Source organism: Mus caroli, chromosome 2 (genome assembly GCF_900094665.2).
Source record: "Mus caroli chromosome 2, CAROLI_EIJ_v1.1, whole genome shotgun sequence".
NCBI lineage: Eukaryota > Metazoa > Chordata > Mammalia > Rodentia > Muridae > Mus > Mus caroli.
In genome coordinates, this window is record NC_034571.1 from 159121863 (window position 1) to 159148540 (window position 26678).

Below are 26678 nucleotides of genomic sequence, written 5' to 3' on the forward strand. Positions count from 1 at the left end.
AATTTACATCTTCCTCCAACAGCCAAGTGCAAAGTGCACCAGACAGCAAGTACATAAACAAGGAGCCAGCCTGGTCCTCTCACCCGCTGTCCCGAGCCTTGGGGCAGACCTGTCCTTACCACTAGCCTTCCCTATCTTTTGTCATCTCTTAAAATACCTGTGGGTGCCCCAGCCTCTGCCAGGCGTGTTGGTAGGCTGTGTTTATACCCTTTCTTATGAGCAGAGTGGGGTTAGAATACAGGGCTAGATGCTACATCTGCAGGGCTAGCTATTCCAGTATGGATCCAGGCCTGGAGGACGGGGCACCAAGACTATCCAGCAAAGCTCGACTAGGTTCTCACCAAGGCCGTAGCATTTTAGAGTTTTATAAACCATTTCCCCCAACAAAGTAGGGGTACACCGCACCGAATCACATGGGAAGGGCGCCTCTTAAGAGTAATAGTCCTTGGAGAACTCGCTTGGAGTCCCTGCCTTTTAGCCGGTATACTCGTCGTGAGGAGCCAGGAGCCTCCGTGTAGGCCTCCATGGGGGGAAACAGACTCCAGACTCACCTTGGCGGCCACCGACGAGTTGGGCTTCTCCAGCAGGTCCCAAAGTTTCTTCCTCTTCTCAGCACAGCACGTGTTGTCGAACTCCTCGCCCTCCCGCTCCCGCAGCGTCTCGGCCTCCCGCTTCAGCTCCTCGTTCATCTGCTCCTTCTTTTGGTGGTAGCGGGCCTGGCAGCAGGACTCCAGGTAGATCTCATCGATGCCCCAGTAGTCCAGCTCCTGGCTGAAGCTCAGCGCGCACATCTCCTCCATCATGTGCAGTCGGCCGGTGCGGTAGAAATTGAGAATGGAGGTGAAGGCGCCAGGGTGGCGGTCGAAGAAGTACTCGTTGTCCTCGAGGCTGTAGTCGTCGCACACCTGGAGCAGAGAGTCGTGCGTGTTGCAGTCCCGGAGCTTGCCCAGCCGCGTGCGGGGCAGGCGGTCCAGAGTGCGCCACAGCACCTCGTGCGCCAGGCCCCCGACGTTGAGGCGCACCCGGCGCGAGCACGCCTTGCTGCGCACGATCTCCATGGGCTCGGGCGGCAGCGAGCTGGTGGAGCGCGAGCCATGCTTCGTCATGCCCGCCGGCATCGCTGGTCTGGCCGCCCCCGCCCCCCCTGCCCCCCCAGGCCGCTGTCACTCGACGGCAAGGCCCGCTGCCGCGGGGGCGGGGGGCGGGGAGCTCTGCAGGCCGCTGTGGTGCAGGGGTGCGCGAGGGCGGGCGTCGCGGCTACCGTCTCACCTCCATCCCGACGGCTGCGAGGCAGAAAGCGAAAGCGGACACGGGTCAGCGAACTGTACTGGGAGGCTCCTCCCCCAGGGTCCCCCACCGGCCTTGACCTTCCCAAGGCTTAAGCGGCTCAGGGGAGTTGGGGGGGTGGGAGGGAGGGAGGACGGGTGGCCGCTGTTCCTCCCGCCGGTGCTGAAGTCAGCCCCACCCCAGGACGAAGGGAGGGGTGGCCCTCCAGGCCGGAGAGGCCCCCAGGAGGCTCCCAGGAAGCCCCACCCCCGCCCTGGCGCAATCCCGCCGCCCGGGGCGCTGTCCGTCCCGTCGAGTGCTGAAACTCCCTGCTCTACGGGTCTCGGGCTGGAGAGCCCAACCTGGCCCCCGCAATTGGGAGGCAAGGGAGAGGCAGGGAGAACTTTCTTTCTCTCTTTAGTGAGTTCTCATCTCCTCCCACCCCAAGATAGTCAAGATTTTGGGTGGGAGCATAACGATGGCATTGGGCTTGCTTTTTCTAAATCTTAGAAGATTTTGGGCCGAGTGAGGATTGTGGAGGCTACCAGATGCCCACCTGTCGGAGGCCACCAGGCTGCCCTGTCCTGGGGCGACCCCACTCCTCACAACACCAGGACCTGAGGCCGCTCCGGAGTCCAGGTGAGGGTCGAAGGAGCCAAGCCAGCGGGGTCTGCACCTCCTTGTGCGCCCCCTCCCCACCCTAGCGCAGGAGGGGCGCGGAGTCCTCGGGATCCGCCTGCTCGGTGCTCCCCTCCTGCCCCTCCTCCTCTCTTTCTCCTCCTCCCCCTCCTCCCGCTCCTCCTCCTCGCTCCTCCCGGCGATGGCTTTTTATAACTCCGGGTTCTGCGCCTTTGCCCGGGCTCGGAAGAGAAGGGGTGGGGGAGGTGGGAGGCGGGGAAACCAGCGGAATCTTCTGGCCTTTCGGAGCGTGCCCTCCTCCCGCCACGCACCGGTGATTTCGGGGGGTTCCCGGGCCCTACAGCCCGCGGGGCGCACGCCCCGCCCCCAGCCCCGGGTGGGCCCGCGCCCCCCCCCCTCCCCCGCCACACTCACCCCCAGGGTGGCCGCCTCCCGGGGCCGCGCCGCGCGCATCTCGCCGGCCGCCCGCGCCCCCGCCCGCGGCAGCGGCGGCGGCGGTCCCGGGGCCGGGCTAGGCCTACCCCGGCCGGCCGGGCGGGCGGGAGGGCGGCGCCGGGGCTGCGGGGCGCGGGCGGGGCGCTCTGCGGGGCGCAGGGACGGCGCGGCCCGGGCGATCGGCGGCGCCTCCGCCTCCACCTCGGGCTCCGGCTCGGCTCGGCGGCGGCCGCGGCTGCCTGCGCGAGATCAACAAGTCGGGCTGAGCTTCGGCTCCGCGCTCGCCGCGATTCTGTCCCGCACTTCGGAGCGCGGCGAGTGGCACCGAGGCGGGACGGCGCCACCTGCGGGTCGGAAACGCGCGCGGCTTAACCCCTCCGTGCCCGGCCCGGCCCTGGCTCAGGCCGCGGGGCCCACCCGGGCTGCTTGACTGCGTCCTGGCCACCACGAGGCTGAGCGCCTACTGCATGCATGCGCTGCACGTAGGACGGGCGTGGGAGATACAGTTGCGAAGCCAACTAGCCTCTGGGTCGCCGGGCTCCCTGGAGAGCGACTGTAAACAGAATTGGAAGACTATGTCAGACAGGCTAGAAGCTGGGAGGATGGGAAAGCTGGAGAAGGCAGGTGGCAATTTTAAATAGCCCTTGCTTTGATTCCATTCCAGATTCTACAAAATCAAATTCTAGATTCTGGAGGAAGGTGGATATTACACCAATTAACAAACCAACAGGCAAAAGAGGTGGGCAGCCGGGTGGTAGCTGTTGAGGAGAAACATAAGGCCAGGTGAAGGGTCTGGGAAGACTCAGAGTTTGCCTGGCCTTGTTAGTCACTCACCCATGGGTGCTAACTAGGACAGCTGCTTCTAGACTGCCGAGGGTCGGGGCTCAACCGAGAGATCCACTGGCCCTGCCTCACCCTGTGCGGTGGGGCTGGCAGGTTCAGGAGTGACTGTAGGCAGGGTTGCATGCAGAAGGGGGTCAGGCATCCCTCTGTCAGCCACACTTGGGCCCTGCTGGTTTGTTCTCTGACACACGTATCTGTTGTGCGGTGTTAAGGAGTTAGAGATGCAGCAGAGAACCTTGTCCTGTCCTGGAAGGGGGCGGGGGGGGGGAACTTAGTTGGACATGGTGCCCCAAGGTAAGGCTTTCCCCTCTCCACCTGGGTTCCTTTGCACTGCATCACGCAGAACTGTTTATAAGAACCATCCACTCTGGTCAGTTCCCTTCCCAGCTTCTCTCCCTGTGACCTCTGCTCTCAGCTCCCCCATCCCTCCTCTATCTACAGTGCCAAGGCTGTCAGAATGAATGTTCCATTGCCCAAACTGAATGCGGTTGTCGGTGGAGTAAAGCCTTCGCGGGTTTTCCCTTGCTCTGGCCTGATAGTTCTGGCTCAGCCCCTCCCTCCTCTTCTCAGCTTGCCCAACACTGAAGAAAGACAAGCATTTTTTTTGTTTGTTTGTTTTAAAGGAGAAAGCTTCAGCCAATCATGAGTACTACTGGGGAGTCATGGGGGCAGGGGAGGCCATGCTGAGAGCAGTAACCCAGGAGCTCAGCAGGGCCTCTCAGAAGTGAGGCCAGACTCCACCACCACAGTAAGACGGGAGTGATAGATGTGGGGAGGTACGAGGAGTTCCACATGGAGTTGCGTCTAGGCTAGAGGCCAAGGGCAAACGAGGGACAGCCGTACGCCTCCCTGGCCACCACAGGAACAGCATAGAAAAATACAAGACTAAGCACTCAGGAAGCAGAGGCAGGCAGGTCTCTGTGAGTTCGAGGCCAGCCTGGTTCACAGAGCCCATTCTAGGACAACCAGGGCTACACAGAGAAACCCTGTCTCGAAAACAACAACAAACAAATACAATGTAAGATTTGTTTTCCTTCCCTGCGTCCCTCCCTATGTGTGTGTGCGAGAGAGGGTTAGGGTTGGTGTCAACCCACCACAAATTAAAGTCACCCGAGCAAGCGGCCTCACCTGAAGAATTGTCTTAATTGCTTTAATTGATGTAGGAGGACCTACCAGAATGTGGGTAGCATCTGCTAGTGGGGGGGACCAGATTAAACAGTGTGGAAGAAGGAAGACCACTTGCCCTTGTTGGCCTGGCCTGGCCTCTTGCTTGAAGCGTTGGAAGATGATGATGACGATGAAGATGACGATGACGAAGACGACAATGATGATGACGACGACAACGATTCCCCCACTGAAAATAGAAGCAGCAGCCATTTCAGGTTTCCATCCTGGACCAAGGACCTTCAAGTCTCCAGGAACTTGCAGATTTGGGGTGCAGGATTGTTGACTACTGAGGCACCTCCAGGACCAGTCAGCTCCCGGATTCCCAGCCTCGGTGTTGAGACTATTTCAGAGTAAGCTGATGACATGCATACTCTAATATATTTGGTATATAAGATGTTTCATATTTAATATAGAAAATGTGGAATTCCATCAATTCTGTTCCTCCAGAAAATCTCAGCTTACAGAGGACACGTGTGCACACGTGTGTGTGTGTGTGTGTGTGTGTGTGTGTGTGTGTGTGTGTATGTGTATGTCCTGTGGAGGTCAGAGGTCAGCCATGGGCTTGTTCCTTGGATGGCATCCATCTATCTAGTTATTTTATTTTATTTTATTTTATTTTATTTTATTTTGAGCTAGCCTCTCTGATTGACTCTCCAAGCAGGCTAGGCTGGCTGGCTAGTGAGCCCCAGAGATCCACCTGCCTCTGCCGCCCCGCCCTGGGAATAAAAACATTCACTGCCCTGCCTGTTTTGTTGTTGTTTGGTTGTTTTGTTTTGTTTTGACGTGTATTCTGGGGATTGAACTCCGGTGCTTGTGCTTGTGAGGCAAGTGCTTTGCCGACAGCCCTGTCCCTAGGCCCACTTATTCTGAATTCCTTGTCCCTCCACATCTCCCCAGAGCATACACCCTACCTCATAGGCAGCAGCTGTTATCTACTGAGTGGATATTATATTCTTGGGTTTTTTTTTCCTATGTGATTTTGAAAAACAATTCATAGCTTTTTGCTGTTGTTGTTATTTGTTTTGCCTTTTATTTCCTCCAGAAAATATTTCAGTGTATAGCCCAGGCTGGATTTGAACTCGCCATGCTGTGAGTCATATCCTTCTGAGTGATGTGGGGCTACAAACCTGCATTACCTGCCTGTACCCCTGTGCTCTGTTCCGTGACTCTGACTTTTTTCTCTTTTCATTTTGTTTTATGTTCATTGGTATTTTGCCTTCGTGTGTGTCTGTGTGAGGGCGTTGGAAGCCCTGGGACTGGAGTTTCACACAGGTATAAGCCACCTTGTCAGTGCTGGGACTTGAACCCAGGTCCTTTGGAAGAACAGTCAGTGCTCTTCACTGGTGACCCACCTCTTTAGCCCCCACATTGTTTCTTATCTTCAGGAGGTCTACTCATGGTGATGTGGGTTCAGCAGGCAACTGGCCCTCACAATGTGTCCCTTCCTCACATGTCACTCAGTGAAGGCACCTGAGAGCAGCCTCTCACATCAACTCACAGACCAGCATAGAGATTTTTTTTTTCCCTAGGCAAGGTCTCATAGCCCAGGCTGGCCTTGAACTTCGGCCACAGAGCCAAAGATGGTTTCGGATTTCTGATCCTCCTGCCTTCACCTCCCCAGTGCTGAGATTACAGGCGTGACCACCACACCTGGTCTACACAGCCCTAGATTGAACCCAGCTCTTAGTGCATGCAAGGCAAGTAAGTGCTCTATCAACTGAACTGTGTCCCCAGCCCTGATGCGATGACTTTGTAAGCATGCTTCCTGTGGCTTTGGAACAATGTGTCCCAGGGTGTGTACACTCTTAACTAAGTGCACAGGGACTCCACTGCCTCTGGTGGCATCTCCTCTAAGTGCTGGGAGTCCTCCAGCCCCAGTCTTAGCCTCCATTAGCTTTTATCCAGAGAGTGGAGCGTTGGCTCTCCAGTGTGTGCCAGAAAACAGCTCAGTGTATTGAAATATCCCTCTCATTGACTATTAATGAATCTCAGGTTTGCTCCATAGGCGTTGAAGTTCGTGTGTGTGTGTGTGTGTGTGTGTGTGTGTGTGTGTGTGTGTGTGAGAAAGAGAGAGCTGTTGTGGTGATTTCAGTGGCTGTTATGGGAGTTGTTGCTGTTATGGTTGTTTTTACGGTGCTGACTGTTGTGGGTATCTTCACAGTTGTTGTAGTAGTGGCTGTTGTTATAGTTGTGGTCATGGTGGTGGCGATGCTTTCAGTTGTTGACTGTAGTTGTTAAGAGCGTTTTTGCTGTTGTGCTGGTGACTATTATTATAATTGTGGTTGTAGCTCTTATGGTTGGTGGTTGTTGCTGCGGTGGTTGTTATGAGTCTGGTTGTGTTGGTGATGACTGTTATGGTTGTGGGTGTAGTTGTTATGGTTGACTGATTGTTATGACTATGGTTGTTCTGATTGTGGTTGCTACTGTCACGAGTGGTTGTCGCTGTGGTTGCTGTTATGGTCGTGGTTGTTATTTATGGTTGGCGTTTGTCGCTGTGGTTGCTTGTTGTTTTGATTATGGTTGTTCCGGTTGGCGGTTGTTGCTGTGGTGGCTGTTAGGATTTAGTTGCTATGATGGTGGTTGATGTTGTTGTTATGGTGGTTTGATGGCTGTTGCTGTGCTTATTGCTATGGTTGGTGGTTGTTGCTGTGGTTGCTATGATGACTGTGGTTGTTGTTGATGTGGCTGTTGTCGTGGTTGTAGTTGTTCTTCTAGTCGGTGTTTGTTGCTGAGGTTGCTATGGCTACGGTTGTTATGGTTGGTGGTCGTTGCCATGGTTACTATTAAGGTTATGGTGGTTGTATCTATTGTCATGCTTGTTGTTGTAGTTGTTGGTTTATGGGATTGCTTATGTAATCTAGATGCTAAGTACCCTGCTGACCCTGGACATTGTAGACACCTTCTGTTTTGCCACGTGAGTATTAATTTTTTGCTTGTGATATCTTTTGTTTTCAGAACATTATTTGAGGGGCCTGTGAGATGGCTCACTGCGATGCTTGACCTCAATTCTGACAACCATTCTCCTGCCTCAGCCTTCTGATTAGCTGGATGACAGGCCTCAACTGCCAGGCCTGGTTATAGGTGGGTTTCTGAAAACCATTCTTGGGGCAAGCCACTTTCCCACACTGGTCTGAAGGGCTGCCTTTGCCTTCTGCAGCACCCCCAAGCTCACTGCCTGCCCTTCTGGTCTAAGTAGCACGGGGTTCTACATGTCGAGTTCATGAGGCCTGCTCTCTCTTCTCTTCTGCCTTAAGGTGAGCTTATCAACTCTCCTCTTTTAGTGAGTCCTGAAGAGACATTCATACAACCCTGACTGCCATCTCTTATTCCCAAGCTCTGGGTGAGAGCTCCTGTCTGCCCAGGGAACCCTTGAAAACTGCAGTCTCTGGAAAGAAACCTGGCTTGAAAGCACACTCCCCTTCACCATCCTGCAAAGGAGGCAGATGTTTCATTGTTTGTCCCAGAGGACATGTGACAACATCCGCACAGGGATTTCGTTATCACAACTCTGGGGGAGGGGGAAGTCTTCCTGCTGTCTGGTTGGTAAAGGCAAGATGTCACTAAACATTGTACCAGACACAGAATGATCCCTTAAGTGACCCTCCATCAGAAAGGGCCCCAGGGGAGCTGAGCAATGCAAGGTGGTCCCAGGAGACCCATAAGAAGGTCCCTACGATGATCCATACTGACATAATGAGCCCTGGATCAGGTGGTGGGCATTTCACCAGCCACAGGTGGTGATGAATCTGCAGAGATGCTTCTGCAAGCCCAAGGCCAATGCCAAAGACCCTGTGTGATTGGGTCACCCTGCAGCAGCCACAAAGTTTAGGTGCAAACTCGGGGGAGAAGTGCCTGGGTGCCCTTGTTCCTGAAAGTGCAGGCAGAGGTACCTGCTCCATCGGACCCCATCTGGCCCCATCCAGCCCTGTGTCTGTGCGTTTACTCAGCAAGGAGTCCGTGGAAGGTTCATTAGGGTGGCAGTGTGACCTTGTGGCAAAGAGAGGGGGTTCGGGACAGAGCAGCTGGCATAGAATGACTTTGGACAAGTGATCTCACCTCTCTGAGCTGTACTGCTCCCATCCTTAAAATTAGTAACCATGGAAACAGTATCTGCTTTATTAGGTTATGAGGGGAATTTTTAAAAATTCTCTTTTGTGTATATTTGTGTATAACTAAGAATGTGTGTGGAGGACAGAGTTTGATGCTGGGCGCCTGAGAATATTTTTTTTTTTTATGGATTTTCAAGATAGGGTTTCTCTGTATAGCCCTGGCTGTCCTGGAACTCACTTTGTAGACCAGGCTGGCCTCGAACTCAGAAATCTGCCTGCCTCAGCCTCCCGAGTGCTGGGATTAAAGGCATGCGCCACCACTGCCCGGCTGAGAATTTTTTTAATTAAATGTTATGTGTGTGGGTGGCTTGCCTGCACATATGACTGTGTGCCATGTGCAGGTCAGAAGAGAGCATTGGATCCCTGGAACTGGACTTACAGATGGTTGTGAGCCACCACGTGGGTGCTGGGAATAGAACCCAGGTCTTCTGGAAGATCAACCAGTGCTCTTAACCACGGAGCTATCTCTCCCGTCCATGAGGAGTTTTAAAAGCCTTTTACCACCAATGGCTTTGTCTGGTCAACTGCAGGTCACTAAGGCAGCTGGGGGTAACTAAGGGAGGGGCTTGTGTGTCTAGCTCAACCCAAGTAACCAGAATGCTTAGCTGGTGAGTGAGGAGACGGATGACTGTCATCCAAGTGTTCGTGCTCCAGCATGAGGGCCTGAGTTCAGGTCCCCAGGACACACAAAGAAGAGCTGGGACTTTCCGTTGTCATCTGTAATCCCAGTGCTAGGCAGGAGCTGGCAATTCCTGAAGTTCACTGGCCAGCTGGCCCAGCAGAATCAGCAAGCTCCAGGTTCAGTGAGAAGTACTCTTTGACCCCCGAGGACAGCGTGGTTGAGGAAGGCACCTGGTATTGATCTCTGACATCCGCATGCACATACATGGCAACATGTGTTAACATGCCCAAAACATACCACACACAAATAAATAACAGAATAAGTAAAGAAAGGTTCTGAGAAGGCTTGACTAATCCATGTAGAAATTCGGGCCGGGGAGTGGAATTGGGAGGGCTCCTCTCACCGATTCTCAGCATGGAGGCTCTTTGTCCCCGGGCATAAGGTGCTCCAGTTTTTCAGAAGGGACACTGCCACACCAGACGGCTGTCTTCATGAACACATGTTGAAAGTAAGGTGACCAGGGTAGTTAAGACAGACAAACCAACAAACCAACCAGCAAAGCTCTTATCCTTCCCGAGGCTGCCTGGAAATACCATCATCTCAGGGTAAGGTAGAGTGGAATGGAATCTTATCATTGGGACTCCTGAATCCAGCCATGCCTGGAGCCAGAGCCACTGGCTTTCAAGTTCTGTGAGCTATGAAGTAACTCCTCTGGTCCTGCCAGCTGTCCGTCTGCCACCTACATCCAAAAAAAAAAAAAAAAAAAAAAAAGCCTTAAGCAGTGACAGTCCTCTCTCCACAGACCAGAAATTTTCTTAGCTTGAAAAGAATTTAGATGTTCAGGAATCAGGCAAGGGGGGCTGGAGAGGTGGCTCAGTGGTTGAGAGCAGTCGCCACTCTCACAGGGGACCCGAGTTTGATTCTCAGCAGCCTCGTCGAACAGCGTACAACTGCCTGTTAGCGCCAGCTCAAGGGGATCTGACACCTCCATCCCCCCCTTGGGTACCTGCGCTCATGTGCACACCCTCACGCATACATAATTAAACACAATAAATCTTTAAGAAAGAGAGAGAGAGAGAGAAGCTGGGAGAAACCTGTATTCCCAGCACTCAGGAGGCAGAGGCAGGAGGATCAGAAGTTCAAAGTCACAGTCCACTGTAATTCCATTTCCAGATCTGGTGCCCTCTTCTGACCCTGTGGACACCAAGCATACATGTAGTGCACAGACATATATGCAGGCAAATCACCCACACACATTAATTAATTAATTAATTAACATCATGATAAAATTCAAAGTCATTTTTGCTTAAATACTGAGTTCAAGACCATCCTGGGCTATATGAGAGTCTGTCTCAAACATGCCAAAGAAACAGAAAAAGAGAGAGGGAGGGAGGAGTAATGGGGGGGGAGGGAGGAGGAAGAGAGGGAGGAGGAGGGATGAATGGGGGAAGAAGGGGGAGGGAGGGAGGGAGGGAGGAGGAGGGATGAAGCAGAGAGGGAGGGAGGGAGGGAGGAGGAGGAGGGATGAAGCAGAGAGGGAGGGAGGGAGGAGGAGGAGGGATGAAGAGGGGGAGGGAGGGAAAATGAACTATAACTTGGAATGTTTATAAAGACGGGATGCAGACATGGCACAGCCCTCTGATTTAAAGCCAAGCAGAACCACGACATTCCCGAAGGGGACAGCATCTCCATGCAGCCAGGGTCCAACACCAGACCATCTGACTCCTGGCCACTGCCCTCTTAAACTGTCTGCTGGGGCCTTGCCCACCCGGTATCTTGCTGGGAGCAGCCGAGATCCATCCATGCTACTCCCTCTGACCAGTGCTGGCAAGAGGCTCAGCTGTTTGAAGTCTGATCTCCAGATTCCATGATAGCATCCATCATTTATGTCCACGGAGCGGCCTGCTCAGGTTTCTGAAGGATTCTGGGTAGAGCAAGGCTAATGAATACAATACCCCCTGCCCCTGCACACACACACACACACACACACACACACACACACACACACANCACACACACACACACACACACACACACACACACACACACACATACACACACACACTCTCACACACAGTCACGCAGACACACACACACTCACACGCATGCACACACACACACACAGCTCATGCATGAACTCCTTCATAGAGAATGAGGATGAACAGAGGAGTCCTCAGAGACTCAGGGGACATGGGGACATCATTCCATATCAGATTCCATGCTACATGGGACCCCTGCAGCCCTGTGGATGGTCCCATCTGCTAGACTTGTCCTCTCTCTGTTGTCCCTTTGTCCTACTACATAATCAACATGACAGTGAACAGAGCAGGTTCCACCTGGCAGGGCTGCTGGGGGAAGAACGGGATAGTGCGCAGTGCGTGATCCACAGTGACAGGATAAGTTCAGTACATACGATATATCAGACACCATATGAGGGTCTCTGTCTGACCCCATCGAAGGATCTTTCTCTCCCCTTGCACCAGCCACTGAGGAAGAATCAATGAAGCCATTACACTGTTAGGCAACCCACTCTCTGAGTCTAGCCCCTCCACATAGCCCTGACTGGCCCCAAACTTGCCATCCTCCTGCCTCAGTTGCATGAGTAGCTGGGATTCTGGACTTGCACCACCGGACTCAGCTCCAATGCCTGCTCTTTTCTTTCTGAGTCGGCTTGTCTTCATCAAACCCTGGGTTTCCTGGCCCAAGTCCCTGATTTTTGAACAACCCAAAGGGTATCTGATCCTTCTTCATCTGTCACCTACCCACAGACCTGAGCATCACTCCTCCGTGGTCTCAGTCACTAAGCCCCACCCAGCATCTACCCACTCTCTCCTCTGTCTCTCCATCCATTCACAGATCCTAAACATACCCATCTTCCCTCCTGTCCACCCATCCTATTGCCCATGTCGTCCTACCAACACTCCACTTATCCTTAAACACGCCCATCTATCATCCACCCACCTGTTTGCCTATCCATCCATCTATCCACTCAGCCACCATCCATCCATCTACCCTTCCACCACACAGTGTATTTATCTACCCACTTCTCCGCTCCTGCAACCCCTCACCCACTCCAACTCTTGATGTCCCGGCCCACTCTCACCCACCTTCCGATCTGTCTACCCATTCGCACACCCCTCAACCATCCTTGAACATTCCCACCCACCACCATCAATGGCATGGTGGGCTTTGCACATTCTAATGCTTTGTGCACACTGTGCGTTGTGAGACCCCAGTGTGGTCTCCTGAGTTCTCTCTCCCTGGAGAGAAGTATGGGTGCCTCGGGAATGTCTCCACAGAGGAAGCCTCTTGTGGCCAGGACGTTGACTTCCAGGGTGTAGGGCCAAAAGATGATAGAACACAGGAACAAACAAGGGGCAGGCTTCCAACAGAGCCATTAAAGGTAAGCTGATCTCCCTTCTCTCTAAAGGAGCCAGGGAACTCCAAGACACAGAAAAGCAGTCAGCAAAAGAAACGGGAGGCTGCAGAGACCTAGTGATATTCCTAATTCATTTTAGTGAGAGCTCCTCGGCTCCCCTGCCCTGTGACCTGGTGTCTCTCCTGCCTCTTCTCCCCTCTGCAGTCCTTGGCCAGTGCTCCCTCTTGTGCACTTCCCCTCCCATCTCTCTTCTTAGCACCCCCCCCAAGTTTCCCATTCTATAGCCCTTGCTGTTCACAAGCTCCCAGGATGAGACCAGATGGGCTAGCACTTCCAGTTCACCTCCCAGCAGATGACCTCACCCCCAGACCCAGAAGTTCCCTCTCTAGAATCACACAGAGGCCGTTCATAAGCAAGGCCGCTTTAATGGGTGCACGTCCATCTGACAGCATGACAGGAAGCTTAGGGGCTGTGTTGAAACAGCAAAGTGTAACAACCAGGCTGCTCACGAAACACACCATGACTGTGTTTATTAAAAAATGGCAAAAGCGAGGCCGGTGTGGCGGCACACGCCTTTAATCCCAGCACTCGGGAGGCAGAGGCAGGCAGATTTCTGAGTTCAAGGCCAGCCTGGTCTACAAAGTAAGTTCCAGGACAGCCAGGGCTATACAGAGAAACCCTATCTCGAAAAAAAAAAAAAAAAAAAAAAAAAAGCTTCGAAACCAGTGTCTGTGATCGATGCTCATGGTTGGCTGCTCTATCTGGACGCTGGGCTACCAGACCCCTCTTTTGGCCCCCCCCACCCACTTTGAGTTCACCAATGAGAAAACTGAGGGGAGACATGGCTGAGGCCTTCAGCCTGGTTCATTTAACCTGAGAACACAGGCTCCGGCACCCCGAGTCTTGACCTCCACTGTCCAGGGCCTGGTTTATACTTCACAGTTCAATGTGGGGAGTGGGAGAGAGAAACCCACTCCTGCCAGCAGAAACATGGGGAGACGGGCCAGGGAACACACCATCAGAGCAAACTGAAGACGGTGCCACTCATCTGATAGCACTGACTCCAGCCAGGCTTGGAGAGCTGAGATCCTGCCTGTGCAGGTAGCTAACTCATCTCCTCTTTTCTAAGCTACCAACTCTCCCTGCCCTTCCTCTTCCTTCAGACAGGACTGTGTATCCCAGGCTGACTTCAACTCACTGTGCAGCCAAGTATGACTTTTGAATCCCTAATCCTCCTGCCTCCACCTTGCTGGGGATTACAGGCGTGCACCACCATCACCCAATTTAGGAGGAATTGGAGATGAACTCAGGATTTTGTGCGTGCTAGCCAATCACTCTACCAACCGAGCTAAAATCCCAGCCTGTTATAAAAGAAAGAAACGGAATATGGAGGGAATTAAAATGAGGGCATGCATGAACATCGTCCCCCAAGCGCTGCCTCAGCATCTCAGGTCTCCACCGGAGCTGCCTGCCCTTAACCACGGAGGAGCTGGGAGCTGTCACCTTTAAGGGGAACCAGCTCTTCACGCAGCACAGGTGAGCATCGTGGGGACAGCCCAGGCTGATTCAATTAGGATGGGGCTCTGAAGGGCTTCCCCTAGCACACCAGGACCGAAGCCTGTGAGACCTTCAGCAGCTATTTCTGCCACTTTCTTCCTCCCCTTCCAGCCGTGAGGAGGCAACTGGGGGTTGCCATGGAAACAGGCTCATCCTCCCACAGGAGGCTTGCCAGCTCTGATTTCCTGTGAAGATAAGAAGAAGGCAGCAGTGGGGGGTCACCCAAGCATGAAGATGGGTTTCCCTGGGGATACCCAGACTCCTGCCAATCATACTGTCTATCTGGGAATCCTGAGGGTGCCTGGAGACCCAGGGCCAGGGAATCCTCCGAGCCCCAGCCCTGCTCCAAGAGATGAGCCCTTGGAACACCCAGGCTCAGGCTATCCTCTGTCTTTCCAGCTAAAGATAAAAGGACCTCATCACAGATGTGTCTGCACCACGCTTGGGTGTCTCTGGCTGTCAGCTCTCCAGTGCCAAACAGAAGTGTCCCACTGCCATCCCTAAAGCCCTCGGAATGAAGAACAAACTGCCCACCCAACATCTGCTTCTAGGAGAGGTGTGTAGGCTGAGCTCTACTGGCAAGAGCTGTGTGACCCCAGGCAAGTCACTTGACCTCTCTGAGCTGGCATTCTCATCTGGAAAGCTGGCATAACACTCCATCTTCTCTAAGATGCTGCGAGGAACGAAAATATGTATCTGCTGTGCCCATCTCAGCATTTCAAGGTACTCAGGATGCTGGGCGTGGTGGCACTGAGGCAGGTGGATCTCTGAGTTCAAGGCCAGCCTGGTCTACAGAGTGAGTTCCAGGGCAGCCAGTGTCGCAAGGGAGGCTTGCAAGCCACAGGACCTCTGAAAGTGCAGTCAGTGCTCTTACCCACTGAGCCATCTCACTGGCTTCCCTATGTTGATTTTTAACGTGCAGGCTGAACAAAGCCATCTTGCAGACTGGTATACACTGTAGCAAGGCTTGAATGCTGGGATACAGGGGACAGACTCTCTAGACTGGCTCTCCAGACATCTCACAGGGCCAAATCTTGCTGTCATGCCCCTATCCTAGTCTTAGCACAAGGAAAACCCTGCTACCTACTGTGAATCAATAAAGAACGATGCATCTTCCTGGGCATCCACATGAAAAGGGGCCGTGTCTCTTTAAAGATCTGGGGATAAGACTTAGAGTAATAGACACACTGACAAATCCACATGGGTCCTCTAAGGACCCATATCTGCCATGTTGGCCAAGGCCTGGACTACACCAGCTACCAAAGGAGGGGACAGTGCTTGCTCTGAGAGTCAGGGGCGAGGAGATGTGAACCATGGGTATACCCCAGGACTGGAAGCACAAGTGAACCTAGAACACAGACAGCCCGATTTGGAAGCAAGTCTTCACGGTGAGATACAGAGCTTTTATTAGCTTTTCCTGCTCTCACTGTCCTCAGTGTCCCCTCCGCTGGACATAGCATTCTAGAGGAACAACAGGAAGTCAGAAGGCCCCAGGTGAATCTGCTCCATAGGTCACAGCCTGGCACGGTACCGGATGGGCACGTCTTCCTCTGGCTGCATCAGACCGAAGCCATATCTGCTGAGGTCAAACTCAGGAACCTCTGTGTCCGCGCTGCCCAGCTCCAGGTCGAAATGAGTCAGCAGTAGGACGACAAATCTGCAGAGAGAGGGGGCGCTGTGGGCTGTGCTGCTCAGTCTGGGGCACTGCAGGCTGTGCTGCTCTGCTGACCTTGGCAGGCCGGGGGAAGGGGAGGCTAGCTCAAGTTCAGTGGCTGTGTCCGTGGCAACCATTTCTATGTCGTAACCCCTAAGAGTCAGAGTGTGAGTCTCCAGCTCTCCCGCCTACAGCATCATCTGCAGATGCTGGAGCAGCCAGAGCGAGGGAGGGGCCCCAACCATGTGTCTCTAACCACATACACACACACTTGGGTAGTCCTGAGTCCCAGATGCATCAGTGTGCATGGTGATACAGTGTGCATGGTGACAAGATTCTCCTGCCTCTCCATAAGCCTGCAGCTCTTTCCCTAAGCTAAGAACTAAGTCGTCCCTGGCTGGGCTGTGCTTACCAGGAGTGTCTGTAAGATTAAAGCCTGCACCCCTTCCTCAAGACTTCTTACCATCACCATGGGACAGAAATGTCACCAAGGGCCACCTTTGTCAGGCAGCACTCTCTACCACCACCTTCTGGAGACACATAAAGCTGCCATATCTAGGATGCTCTCAGCATCTCAGTGACACGACAGGTCTACCCTATAAGTCAATGGTGATTCTGATTGTCCTGGGCCTCACCACTGTCCCTCACCTCAATTCAGGGGCCCAATGCCACACTGAGCACACAGCAAGGACTTTCTCCTTTCACTGAGAGAGGAGCAGGCGAGTGGATAAGCCAGACCACAGGACTTAAGGGGAAGTGACTCTCGCCAGGGTCTGTTTCCACTTGGGGGCTTGGTTCTCCTATGGGGTCAAAGGAGTAAAGATAGGCTGTGTCTCTGCCAGCTCTGGAGGGGTGGGGTTACCTGAGACAGGAGTCTTACTACCTGAGCACCCAATGGTTAGAACTATCGATGCCGCCATTGGATCTTCCTAGCAGGGAGATCACAGGGTCTGGGGTAACAGCAAATCCACTCATTTGTTGAGAGGGTATGAGCAACCTACCTAGTACCACGCTAACCACATAAAACCCAGCATCTGTTTTGTCTGTCCCTAAATGGATAGAAGCAAGAACTGCTAGTAAAATTCTGTCATAATTCCTGACTCGAGCGAGAGAGTCTGTCCTGATACGGTCTGTGTGCAAGGGCGCAGATATGAGCAGACTGCAAACCGCACATTTGCTCGAGTGCTGGTTCATCCTCCAGCCACAGGGGTGAACACAGAGCCTGCACCAGGGGAGCACACACCTGATGTGCACCTGAACATCAACTGTGCCCTGGCCACCAGACTTGGCAGTGCTTGCTCTTCCTCGCTGAGCCAGCTCCCTGCCCTGTGTGTACCTTAAGCATGTGGAAAACCGCATGTGATGGTCTGTATATGCTTGGCCCAGGGAGTGGCACTATTAGGAGGTGTGGCCTTGTTGGACTGGGCGTGGCATTGTTGGAGTGGCTGTGTCACTGTGGGTGTTGGTTTTAAGACCTTCATCATCCTAGCTGCCTGGAAGTCAATATCCTGGTAGCAGCCTTCAGATGAGATGTAGAACTCTCAGCTCTGCCTCTGCCGTGCCTGCTTGGATGCTGCCATGCTCCTGCCTTGATGATAATGGACTGAACCTATAAGCCAGCCCCAATTAAATGTTGTCCTTACAAGAGTTGCCTTGGTCATAGTGTCTGTTCACAGCATGACCACCTTCCACTGGTTTTAATCTCTATAGGTCACTGATGACAATATTGAGCTTCAGGCTCCCCTTGCCTATATCCTATGATTTTATTTAATTTTTAATTTTTGTCTTTTTTTCGAGGCAGGGTTTCTCTGTGTAGCCCTGGTCATCCTGGAACTCACTCTGTAGACCAGGCTGGCCTCGAACTCAGAAATCCAGCCTGCCTCTGCCTTACAAGTGCTGGGATTAAAGGTGTGAGCCACCACGCCCGGCTCCTATTTTATTTTTGAGGTATGGTTTGTTTTGTGATGCTGAGGATTGACTCTTGTGCCTCGTGTGTGCTCAGCAAGTGCCCTACATGGAGGGCCAGCCTCGATCGATCACCTGATCACCTTGTTATTCTAAATTCTGAGATAAGAGCTCACTAAGTGGCCAAAGCTGGCTTTGAACTCACCAACCTCCTGCCTCGGCCTCCCCCCACAGCCTCGGTGGTTTTTAGGAAAGGCTGTTAGCGTTAGGACAGAGCTGACTCCTTCCTGGTTTCTACCTCACTGTCGAGAAAAAGTGAGGTTAAAAGGTAAGGTGATTTGCTGTCCCTGGGCATGGATGGGAGCTGCATGTCAATGCTGTGATGTAGATACTGCCTAACATTTCTCAAAGCCTGTGTTGAGTCAGGCGGGGGCGTGGACACTTAGGAAGATCCTTCTGATGCCTTCTGGAGCTCTAATCGGTCGCTCCCAAATTTCATAGCTGAGGAGGCAGGCTCAGAATGTTATAGGAGCCAGGAAAACAAAGGGCAGAGGTTGTAGGCTCAGATCCAGGCAGTCTGCGATCCTGAGACTGAGGCTCTGGGCGCCCCAGGAAGAGAATGTAGGCGCTGCTCAGCCCTCTCAGGAGTTATAACAGCCAAGGGGCACCCTAGAATTCAGCCAACTCGTGCCCCAAGGGTCTGAATCCACTGCAGCAGCCACAGCCAGCCACGGCCAGCTTAACTCAGTGGCTAGAGTTTGGAATTCCCATGCCACGTTCAGAGGGAGCACCTCAATGCCAGATCTGATCATTATGTGAGAAATCTGAAATGTGGCTTCCTTTTTAAACAAGGGCCCTTCTGAGTTTTAAAAACACAAATAAACGGATTTGCGGGCAGGAGCTGACTCTCTGCCAGCTTGGAATCTAATCCCTAAACCATTAGCTGAGGCCTTCAGTCAAAGAAACAGTAGAGGCATCAGGTGTCACTGCACCTTGGCCACATCCTGGGCCACATCCAAATCCTGCTTCAGTCATAACTCACTAATGGGCCCCTTCCCTACTGGGCCATGCCCCTGCTGGCCTCCACACCCTGCTGCCCAGGTGCCTTGCTGCCCCCATATCCTGCCGGCCCTGTGTCCTACCTCCCCCGTGCCCCGCCAGCCCCGTGCCACATTGCCTCGGTGCCCCTCTTACCCCATTCTCCGCTAACCCTGTGCCCCACTGACCCTGTGCCCCGCCACCCCCATGCCTCCCACGCCCGTGCTCCGTTGCCCCCATGCCACACTGTCTCCATGTCCCACCAGCCCCACTGCCCCCGTGCCCTACCGCCCTGGCCCTGCCCCTCGCTCACTGTTTGATGCTGTTGATGGCATAACTCTTCCCCAGGCACTGGTTGTGCCCTGCACCCCATGGCATGTTGTAATTCTTCAGCCGTTTCCCATCTTTGTAAAAATCTTTCTTTTCAGATCCATCTGGGTTCAAGAATCGGTTGTATTTAAACACCTGAAACAAGAAGTTGATGTGTAATGTCACCCCACACAAGCCCGTGCCAGGACAAAGAACTGGGGATCTGATTCCAGACTTGTCATTACTGAGCACAATGGGAAGTGACTGGACTGGTTAAAGGACTATGGAGATGACAAATCCCAGGCTGCAGAGGGAACAAAGAGCACACCCGGTTACCACTCAGGGGGTTACCACTCAGGGGGTTACCACTCAGGGCTGGCTAAAGACTCCATTCTTCGTTTTCCCCACACCCCGCAGCTCCTGGGATAGTCAGCCCTGGCCCTGCTACTGACCTCAGGCTCTGTGTAGATTTCTGGGTCCTTCTGGGGACTCAGGAAGGGAAAGAGGAGAAGGCGGTCACCACGTCGAAGAGAGAATTCCCTCCCGTCTGCCATGGGCAAGGCCAGGTCTGCCATGACCTCACGGGTAATGAAGGGGGCAGCCGTGAGCCGGAGTGTCTCACTGAGCACACTGTCTGCAAGGGCAAGGGCAGGGAGGATCAGCAGGCTGCCCTTTCTCCTGGATGACACTTCCCCTTCTTGTTTAACAGAGCAAGGACCAGAGGGTGTGTACCTTGTACACAGTCACACAGCAAGGTGGGAAAAGCCAGATGACAAAGTGCACTCTGTGGTCCCTGAGAAACCCTTGGGGGTGAGGGTACGTGGGAAAACGTGGGATCCATGAAGGTATCAGACGGCCAAGGAGAGTCTAATGCTTTACCTGCACTGTGCATTCCTTTCTGGGAATGGACCCCCGACCTTCCTCCAAGGGGCCATTCCGCACTTGTTTCCCCAAGCTGCGCTGTTGATCTACTCTGAGCTGGTGGGTATGAGCTTTCATTGGCCAATCTGCCTACCTCTCTGAGCCCTGTGATTGGTTCTGGGTGGGCTTATAACCCCAAAAGCCAATGAACACATTCCTGGGACTTCAGATAGGAATGCTAAGTTGAGAGGCCCAGCCTCCAGCTGCTGGGAGCCCTCCTGCCTCCAGAGACCAGGGGCATCCCCAGGAGAAAATGGGGCTGAAGGATGGAGAGACACTAAGCCCTATGTGGCACTGTTCAAGCTCCTGGACCCACCTAAGCCTGAAGCTAGAGCTGTCAGGACTTTCAGGCGTACGACTCGAATTGAGCCTCTTTCCCACTGTACCTACTTCAGGTTCTCTTTCACTTAACACCAAAAATCTTGTGAGACCAGGATCTGTGGGGTAGCTGACACTGGGCATGAAGCAGAAGGGACCTTGGAGGACTTAGGAGGTGCTCAAACTACCCAGGTTAGCAGGTTTGACCTTCCTACCTAGCACGGGCATGCTGTCTAGAATCTTCTGTGGGAGTGTGGTCTTCTGTGAAACGGGCTGCTCTGCTTGCCAGACCGTGTGTTTCAGCTCTGCATGGACAGCAGCCAGGGCCTCTGGATTCTTGAGGAGGAAGAGAAGGAGCCAGAAGGCCGTGGGACCCATATTCCCCTGCAACAACGAGACGCCTGTTACTCCACCAAGATGACCAAGTGGGCTCCTCTGAGAACGGATGCAGGCTGAGGCTTGGTGCAGTGCAGTGTGCCTGGTTCCCATGCTGACCAAACACCCAGGTATCACTGGTATCTTCAGCCCCCAGCCTGAGACCAAAAGCTGCTTGGGGCTTTGGTTGAGCCTGGTACCTACTTGAAGACCTCTCATGGCATCCTGACCTCGAGTGAAGCCCCTCGTCTGAGGTCATCCGAGTAGCCACCATAGCCCATCAGAGCAAGTGGATAAGAGGAACGAGACCACAAGGCAAGAACGCTGAGAGTGTCTGGGGTGACTTCTAGGGCCACAGGCCTCTTCATGTTCCTCTAAAGTTTCCACAGAAGAGGCAGAGGACATCCCTGCCCTTGAGTTGTTGTTGTTGTTGTTGTTTTTTAAGATTTATTTATTTATTACATGTAAGTACACTGTAGCTGTCTTCAGACACTCCCGAAGAGGGCATCAGATCTCATTATGGATGATTGTGAGCCACCATGTGGTTGCTGGGATTTGAACTCAGGACCTTTGGAAGAGCAGTCAGTGCTCTTAACCTCTGAGCCATATCTCCAGCCCCGCTCTTGAGTTTTTAAGCTCAGTCATGGACTTGCTATGACTAGCAAATAGCATGAAGTAGAATTAATAAATAGTAGATCTAAACCTTGGCCTTCGGAGACCTTGTGTGTCCCCCACCTTTGACTGGGCCTTTGGGTCCAGGATGAGAGATACACAGGGTACAGCTAAATTGTCACAGCTGGGCCTGGTTAGAGCAGCCAGCTCCACAGACTTGTGAGTCCAAAGAATGTTTATCAACACTGGCTGCTGGGTTTAACTGGCTGATAACAATAGCTATTCATAGTTTGGCAAACAGAATTTCCTTACATGCTTCTTGCGCTACAGTGGATTCTCCTGAAGAATAAACAGATGAGCAGTTACAGGCTGTTAATTTTTGAGAAAAAAAAATTATTTGAAACTTCCCAAAAGATAAGCTAGGAAAATCAATGGCACCGGGCGCTCCAAGACCCGGTCAGACCTGGCTAAGCACCTTCACCTGACTCCTTAGCATCTTCCAATGATGCAGACATGGCCGGGACCCCAAGCAACCTCAACCTGCAGGGAGGTTTGGTCTATCCTAAATTATACCGTAGTCATACACTCAAACAGTTAAACATCTTTCCTGATAGGTCTTTGCAGACATAACTGCACCAGGCAGAGGACATGAATTGCAGCCCCCATACAGCACCCCAAAATCAGAAACAAGCTGTGTCTGTCGACAGAAAGCAGTGAGGAGGTGATGTCCTAGCAGTGAGACTGGATGTGGGAAGCTGCTGAAAGAAAAAAACAAACAAACCAGCCTGTTCCTTTGGGTCCAAAAGATACACAGGAGCAGGCAGGCTGCGAGGTGTGGCATGAGGCTTGTCGGCTGCCACTGTGTGTGTGTTTAAAGAGCGGTCATGTAAGGGGATGAGATTACCTTGAAGAAACACAGGACACAGGAATTGGTCCTGAGGTGGCTGGAGGCTGGGAGGTTGAGGTGGCAGACTGACTCTGTGTGTGTGTGTGTGTGTGTGTGTGTGTGTTAGGGGTGGGGTAGAAGCCACGGGCAACCCCTGGGCAACCTCTGCTGCCGTTGCTTAGATGCTGCCCACCTTGTTCTGTAAGACTGCAAGCATCTCTCACTGGCCTGGCACTTGGCAGGAAGGCTAGGCTGCTGGCCAGTGAGCCCCAGGGACCTGGCTGCCTTGTCACACCGATGCTGTGATCACAAATGCGTGCCTTCACGCCTGGCTGTGCTTTCTCTTTGTAACGAGGGTTCTGGGGCTCTTACTTAGGTCCTCGTGCAGGGCAAGCACTTGACAAACGGTGGCATCCCCGAGTCACTTCCCCAGCCATGTGCCCTCTTTGCACTCATGTACCTTGTAACCTCCTTGAATTTCTTTTAACCTTTAGTTTTTTAAATTTTTTTTTCAGTTTTTGAGCTTATAAATAACATAATTTTCCTCCTCCTCTTTCCCCCCTGAAAACCTTCCTATACACCCTCTTCTCTCACTCAAATCCATGGCTTTTTTCTCCCCTCCCATTTTCTTTTGTTTTTCAAAACAAGTTCTCTCTATATAGCCCTAGCTGGCTTAGAACTTGATATGAAGACCAGGCTGGCCTTGAACCCATATAGATCTACCTGTCTCTATCCCCAAAGTGCTGGCATTAAAGGTGCATGCCACTGTATTGGTCCTGGTTGGCTTTCCTGCTGTGCTGGAGTGTGCTGCATGGTTGGTTTTCAGGGTGGGCAACCATGGATTGTTCAAGCTCTATGAAATCAAGTAGAAAGCTGGGCAGAAAGAGGTACACGGCCTTAGCACTTTTCTGCCAACTGCACAGCCCAGGAGTGCACATCCACATATGCACCCTGGATCCCGTGAGGACTAGCTGCAGGTAGCTTATGGAGGACTTTATAACTTGTCTCAGAGTCAGGCTGAAGACAGAGGCAGCAGCGAATCAGGAGACCGACTTTGAAAGGTAGCTGGGCTAAAGGGGTGGAGCCAATCACCTCCCTATCACCAGGGTCCCCAGGGCAGGCGGGGTTCCCTGAGGCTGAGAGCCAGCCTGTCCCAGCTCCGCAGGGACCTCTCCCTCTGCCCATGATACACCCCAGCCTTGAGATCTATCTCCCATCCCCACCTCCTGCCTGGACCTTAGATCCCAGTCTGCAGGAGGGGCCTCCTCCCAGGTTTTAGGATAGATTTGGGGGTCTGTGTTTCTTCCCCACCAGTCTGCTCCTGGCCCTGAGGTTCCGGTTTCGTCCAGCTTTGAGAGGGTCCAGATGATGTTTGCAGAGTTCTCAGTGGGATGCTTGACCCACTGAGCAGCTCAGTCTGCAGTTCTTACTCGTGACTCATGGCCTCTGATCTGCGGTAGCCATCACAGCCACGGGTCCTCAACTCGCAGCCTCTGCCTGCTCCTCACCCTGCCTCCCAAACACTTTTTGTTCTGGTCTCCCCACGTGGCTGGCTCCCCGACTTTCTTGCCCTTCTACCTGGACAGTCCTTGGGTTGGGACCCTGCTTCCTCCTCCCTCCTTCCCAAAATAATGTCACGAACTGTGCTCTGTCCCCCATCGGGTCCCACAGGTCTTTCTCTGACCTACTCTAGAACACCTGCATCTCATGTGACCAAACCCCGACCTTCTACCCTGATTTCTCCTCCCAACATCTTCCCCAGACATTAACAGCCCGTTCACCTTCCCAGGTCCAGACCGGAAGCTGATCCTGGCTCCTAGCCATGCACATAAATACCATGAGAGACTCCCAAAACCCAACAACTCTCCCTTGCCCTCCACCCCACCTTCTCTGACCTAGAGACTGCAATTCCCCTGCCTCCACTTCCCCTCTGAAGCACAACAGGCCACACTATGGTGCCGCACAGAGTCTTAAATGGCACTCACCTCACTTGGAATGAAGCCCCCTCCTGCCCACCAGGTCCCGGGGGCTTCTGGGACACTTGCTACCTCTCTGTGCATCACTGTCATGCCCACCTCATGGCCTTTGCATTCACTCTCTCTACCCAGAACTCTCATTCCAGAGACCCCTGTGGCGGCTCACCCTTCACTCCAAGTTTCTGCTCAGACGTCACCGCCCACTGAAGCCTCTGTACCAACTCTCTCTAGTGACTTCACAAACCCACTGTGCATTGACTGTGCTCTGTAGATGAGAACTTAGATCTGCCCACCCCCAGCCACTGCTCTGTACCCCGTTTCTAGAATAAGGTCATGCACAGGTGGGACCTGAATGCACGTCTGTTGCCCATGTTTCATTTGATTAGGTTTTGGAGACAAAGTCTAACGTATCCCAGGCTAGCCTCAAACTCACTAGGGAGGAACAGGCGACTTTGAACTTTCGATCCTCCTGCCTCTGCCTCTCAAGTGCTGGAATGGCACAGACACACAATAGGGCTGGTTCTACAGATCTCTCTTGAAACACCAGGTGAGCCCTTGTTACCCGCTGGGTGTGGGTTCAAACCTCCTTTCACTGCCCCACCATACCCTGAGGAAGAAGCTGCATACCTATTGTATAGGTGGGTAAACTGAGGTAGAGCAGTGTGCGATGACTGACTTGCTAGTAAGTGACAGCCACTTCACACCCAGGCCTACAGCTTGTGTCCAGAGCTGCTGGACAATACAGCCTCTTGCTCTGTTCATAACCCAGGGTCCTCCTGACCCCTCTGCTGGAAAGACCTGTCCCCACTTAGCCCTGCCCAAAGCCACTCCCAGGATCTGCTTCTCGAGTGCCTGGCCACCTTCCTGTTCTGCGCGCAGAGGTCATTTGTACAAGGGGCTCTGAGGACACTTTGGAGCACCCTGTCCTCTTAGCCCATAAATATGTTATCAGGAATGCATAGGGCCAACTGCTGATTAAGACCTGCCCAGCCCCTGCCAGCCCTGGCCTGCAGGACAGTTAATAGCTCTGAGGACAACTAAAAATAAGTTGCCAGTCGATGGAGAGGAATCACCCAGAGACGCCAGGCTGTGCAGCAGTCACTGCCAAGTGGGGCCAAGAGAAAGCAAGGGGCTGGGCAGGGGACAGCAGTGACCAGGCCTCAGAGTCACTGTGTCCAAAGCAGCTGCTCCATTCCACAGGTCACCACTGGATCCATGACCAAAGTCACTGGTGGCCATCTAGTTCCCCATGTATATCTGATTCTCCAATCTCAATGGCCACCATTGCTTCCACGCTGGTGATTTGTTCCTGTCCAGAAGGGAACCTTAAGATCTCAGAGACTAATGCTGGAGAGATGGCACAGAGGTTAAGAACACTCGCAGCTCCTTCAGAGGTCCTGGGTTCAATTCCCAACACCTACACGTGAGCAACCTGCTCACAGTTATCTGTTAGCTCCAGTTCCAGGCACTCTGGCGCCCTCTACTAGCCTAGGCACCAGGTGGCGCACATATGCTACACACACACACACACACACACCCCTTCATAATAAATAGTTTCTAAAAGAAAATGATCTCAAAACTCTTCCAGCCCCACCCCCAGGAATCATTACTTGTTCTTCCTTTGGTCCGCTCTCCATCCTCAACTCCTGTGGTAGCCACAGCCCTTGGCAGGCTCCAACCCCAAGACCTTTGCTCCTGCTGTCCCCCTGCCCGGAATATTTCCAAATTCCCAGATCTCTGAGGCTAGCTTTCTCGACATACAGAGACAGCACAAACCACTCTTCTGGAGAGGCCTCTCCAAGCCTCTAGCCGTGGCTCCCAGGATGGCTCCAACCCCAGCCCTGTTCCCCATCCCAGCCACTGAGCCTGTTTCCTGGACCTCAGCTTCCTGCCCCAGCCTGTCTGAAATGCAAGCATTCCCAGAAGGACCGCAGGTACTCGAAGGAGCTTTTCAGTGATTCTCAGAATCACGGGCCTACACTCTACAAAAACAAAAATGAAAATGCCAAGGTCGTGGTAAACAGTGAGAAGAACAGAACAGACACCAGTGCCCGTTCTGCAGTGGCTCGGCAGTACTCGGGTGCTGGCACAGAGGCTGACGCAGAGGCCCCGGCAAGATGAGCCTTAAGTGGTTAGAAAGGTTCTTCTCAGTTCTCAGCTTGAGTTCTAGAATCGCCTGGAAGACTAGCCTCTCAGCATGCGTGTGAGGATAATCTTGCCTCTTCCAAGGTGGGAATAATATTCTGGGTGGCTCCACTCCCAGGCTGGGTCCTGCACGGTGTCAGGGCACAGAGGAGCTGAGTACTATATTCACTGTGATTAGCTGTCTAGAGCCCACACCGCCGTGACTTTTCCACAGTGATGGACTCTAACCTCGAACTGTGAATTGAAACACATCCATCCTTCCTTAAGTTGCTTTGGTTGGAGTATTTCATCACGAAAACAGGGAAGGGCCTAGACAGAGGCACAACTGGAATGACTACGAGACTACAAGACACAGGCTAGACCGGGGTCATGAGTCTGGGCTAAACCTCCTAGTTGGGCAACAGGCTGTAGGAGGACAATCTCCCTCCCTGGAGACATTGTAACATAAGTTGGGTTATTTGCAACTTGGCCACAAATGGGAGGAAACCACAGCAGGATTGAGGAAAAAAGGCAGAGAAGTTG

General features: G+C 53.0%; 2 protein-coding genes across 3 annotated transcripts in view; both read right to left on the reverse strand.

Annotated features, from left to right (window-relative positions):
* The window catches only part of Kcnb1 (potassium voltage-gated channel subfamily B member 1), an 87585-nt gene extending 85213 nt beyond the window's left edge, over positions 1 to 2372 (reverse strand). The window contains exons 1-2 of one of the 2 annotated variants that reach the window (XM_021156594.2): positions 2320 to 2372; positions 552 to 1283 (exon numbers count right to left, since the gene is read on the reverse strand). In XM_021156594.2, the coding sequence (XP_021012253.1) occupies positions 552 to 1118 (567 nt within the window). In that variant the 5' untranslated portion in view covers positions 1119 to 1283; positions 2320 to 2372. Of the gene's footprint in view, positions 1 to 551; positions 1284 to 1822; positions 1979 to 2319 lie in introns of those variants that run through there. The other variant, XM_029468681.1, reaches the window with a different exon arrangement.
* A 13027-nt stretch (positions 2373 to 15399) lies between these two features.
* Ptgis (prostaglandin I2 synthase) overlaps positions 15400 to 26678 on the reverse strand; it is a 38127-nt gene continuing 26848 nt past the window's right edge. Inside the window, exons 7-10 of the mRNA XM_021156096.2 lie at positions 20378 to 20546; positions 19376 to 19557; positions 18928 to 19079; positions 15400 to 15674 (exon numbers count right to left, since the gene is read on the reverse strand). Of these exons, the coding sequence (XP_021011755.2) occupies positions 15530 to 15674; positions 18928 to 19079; positions 19376 to 19557; positions 20378 to 20546 (648 nt within the window). The 3' untranslated portion in view covers positions 15400 to 15529. The remainder of the gene's footprint in view (positions 15675 to 18927; positions 19080 to 19375; positions 19558 to 20377; positions 20547 to 26678) is intronic.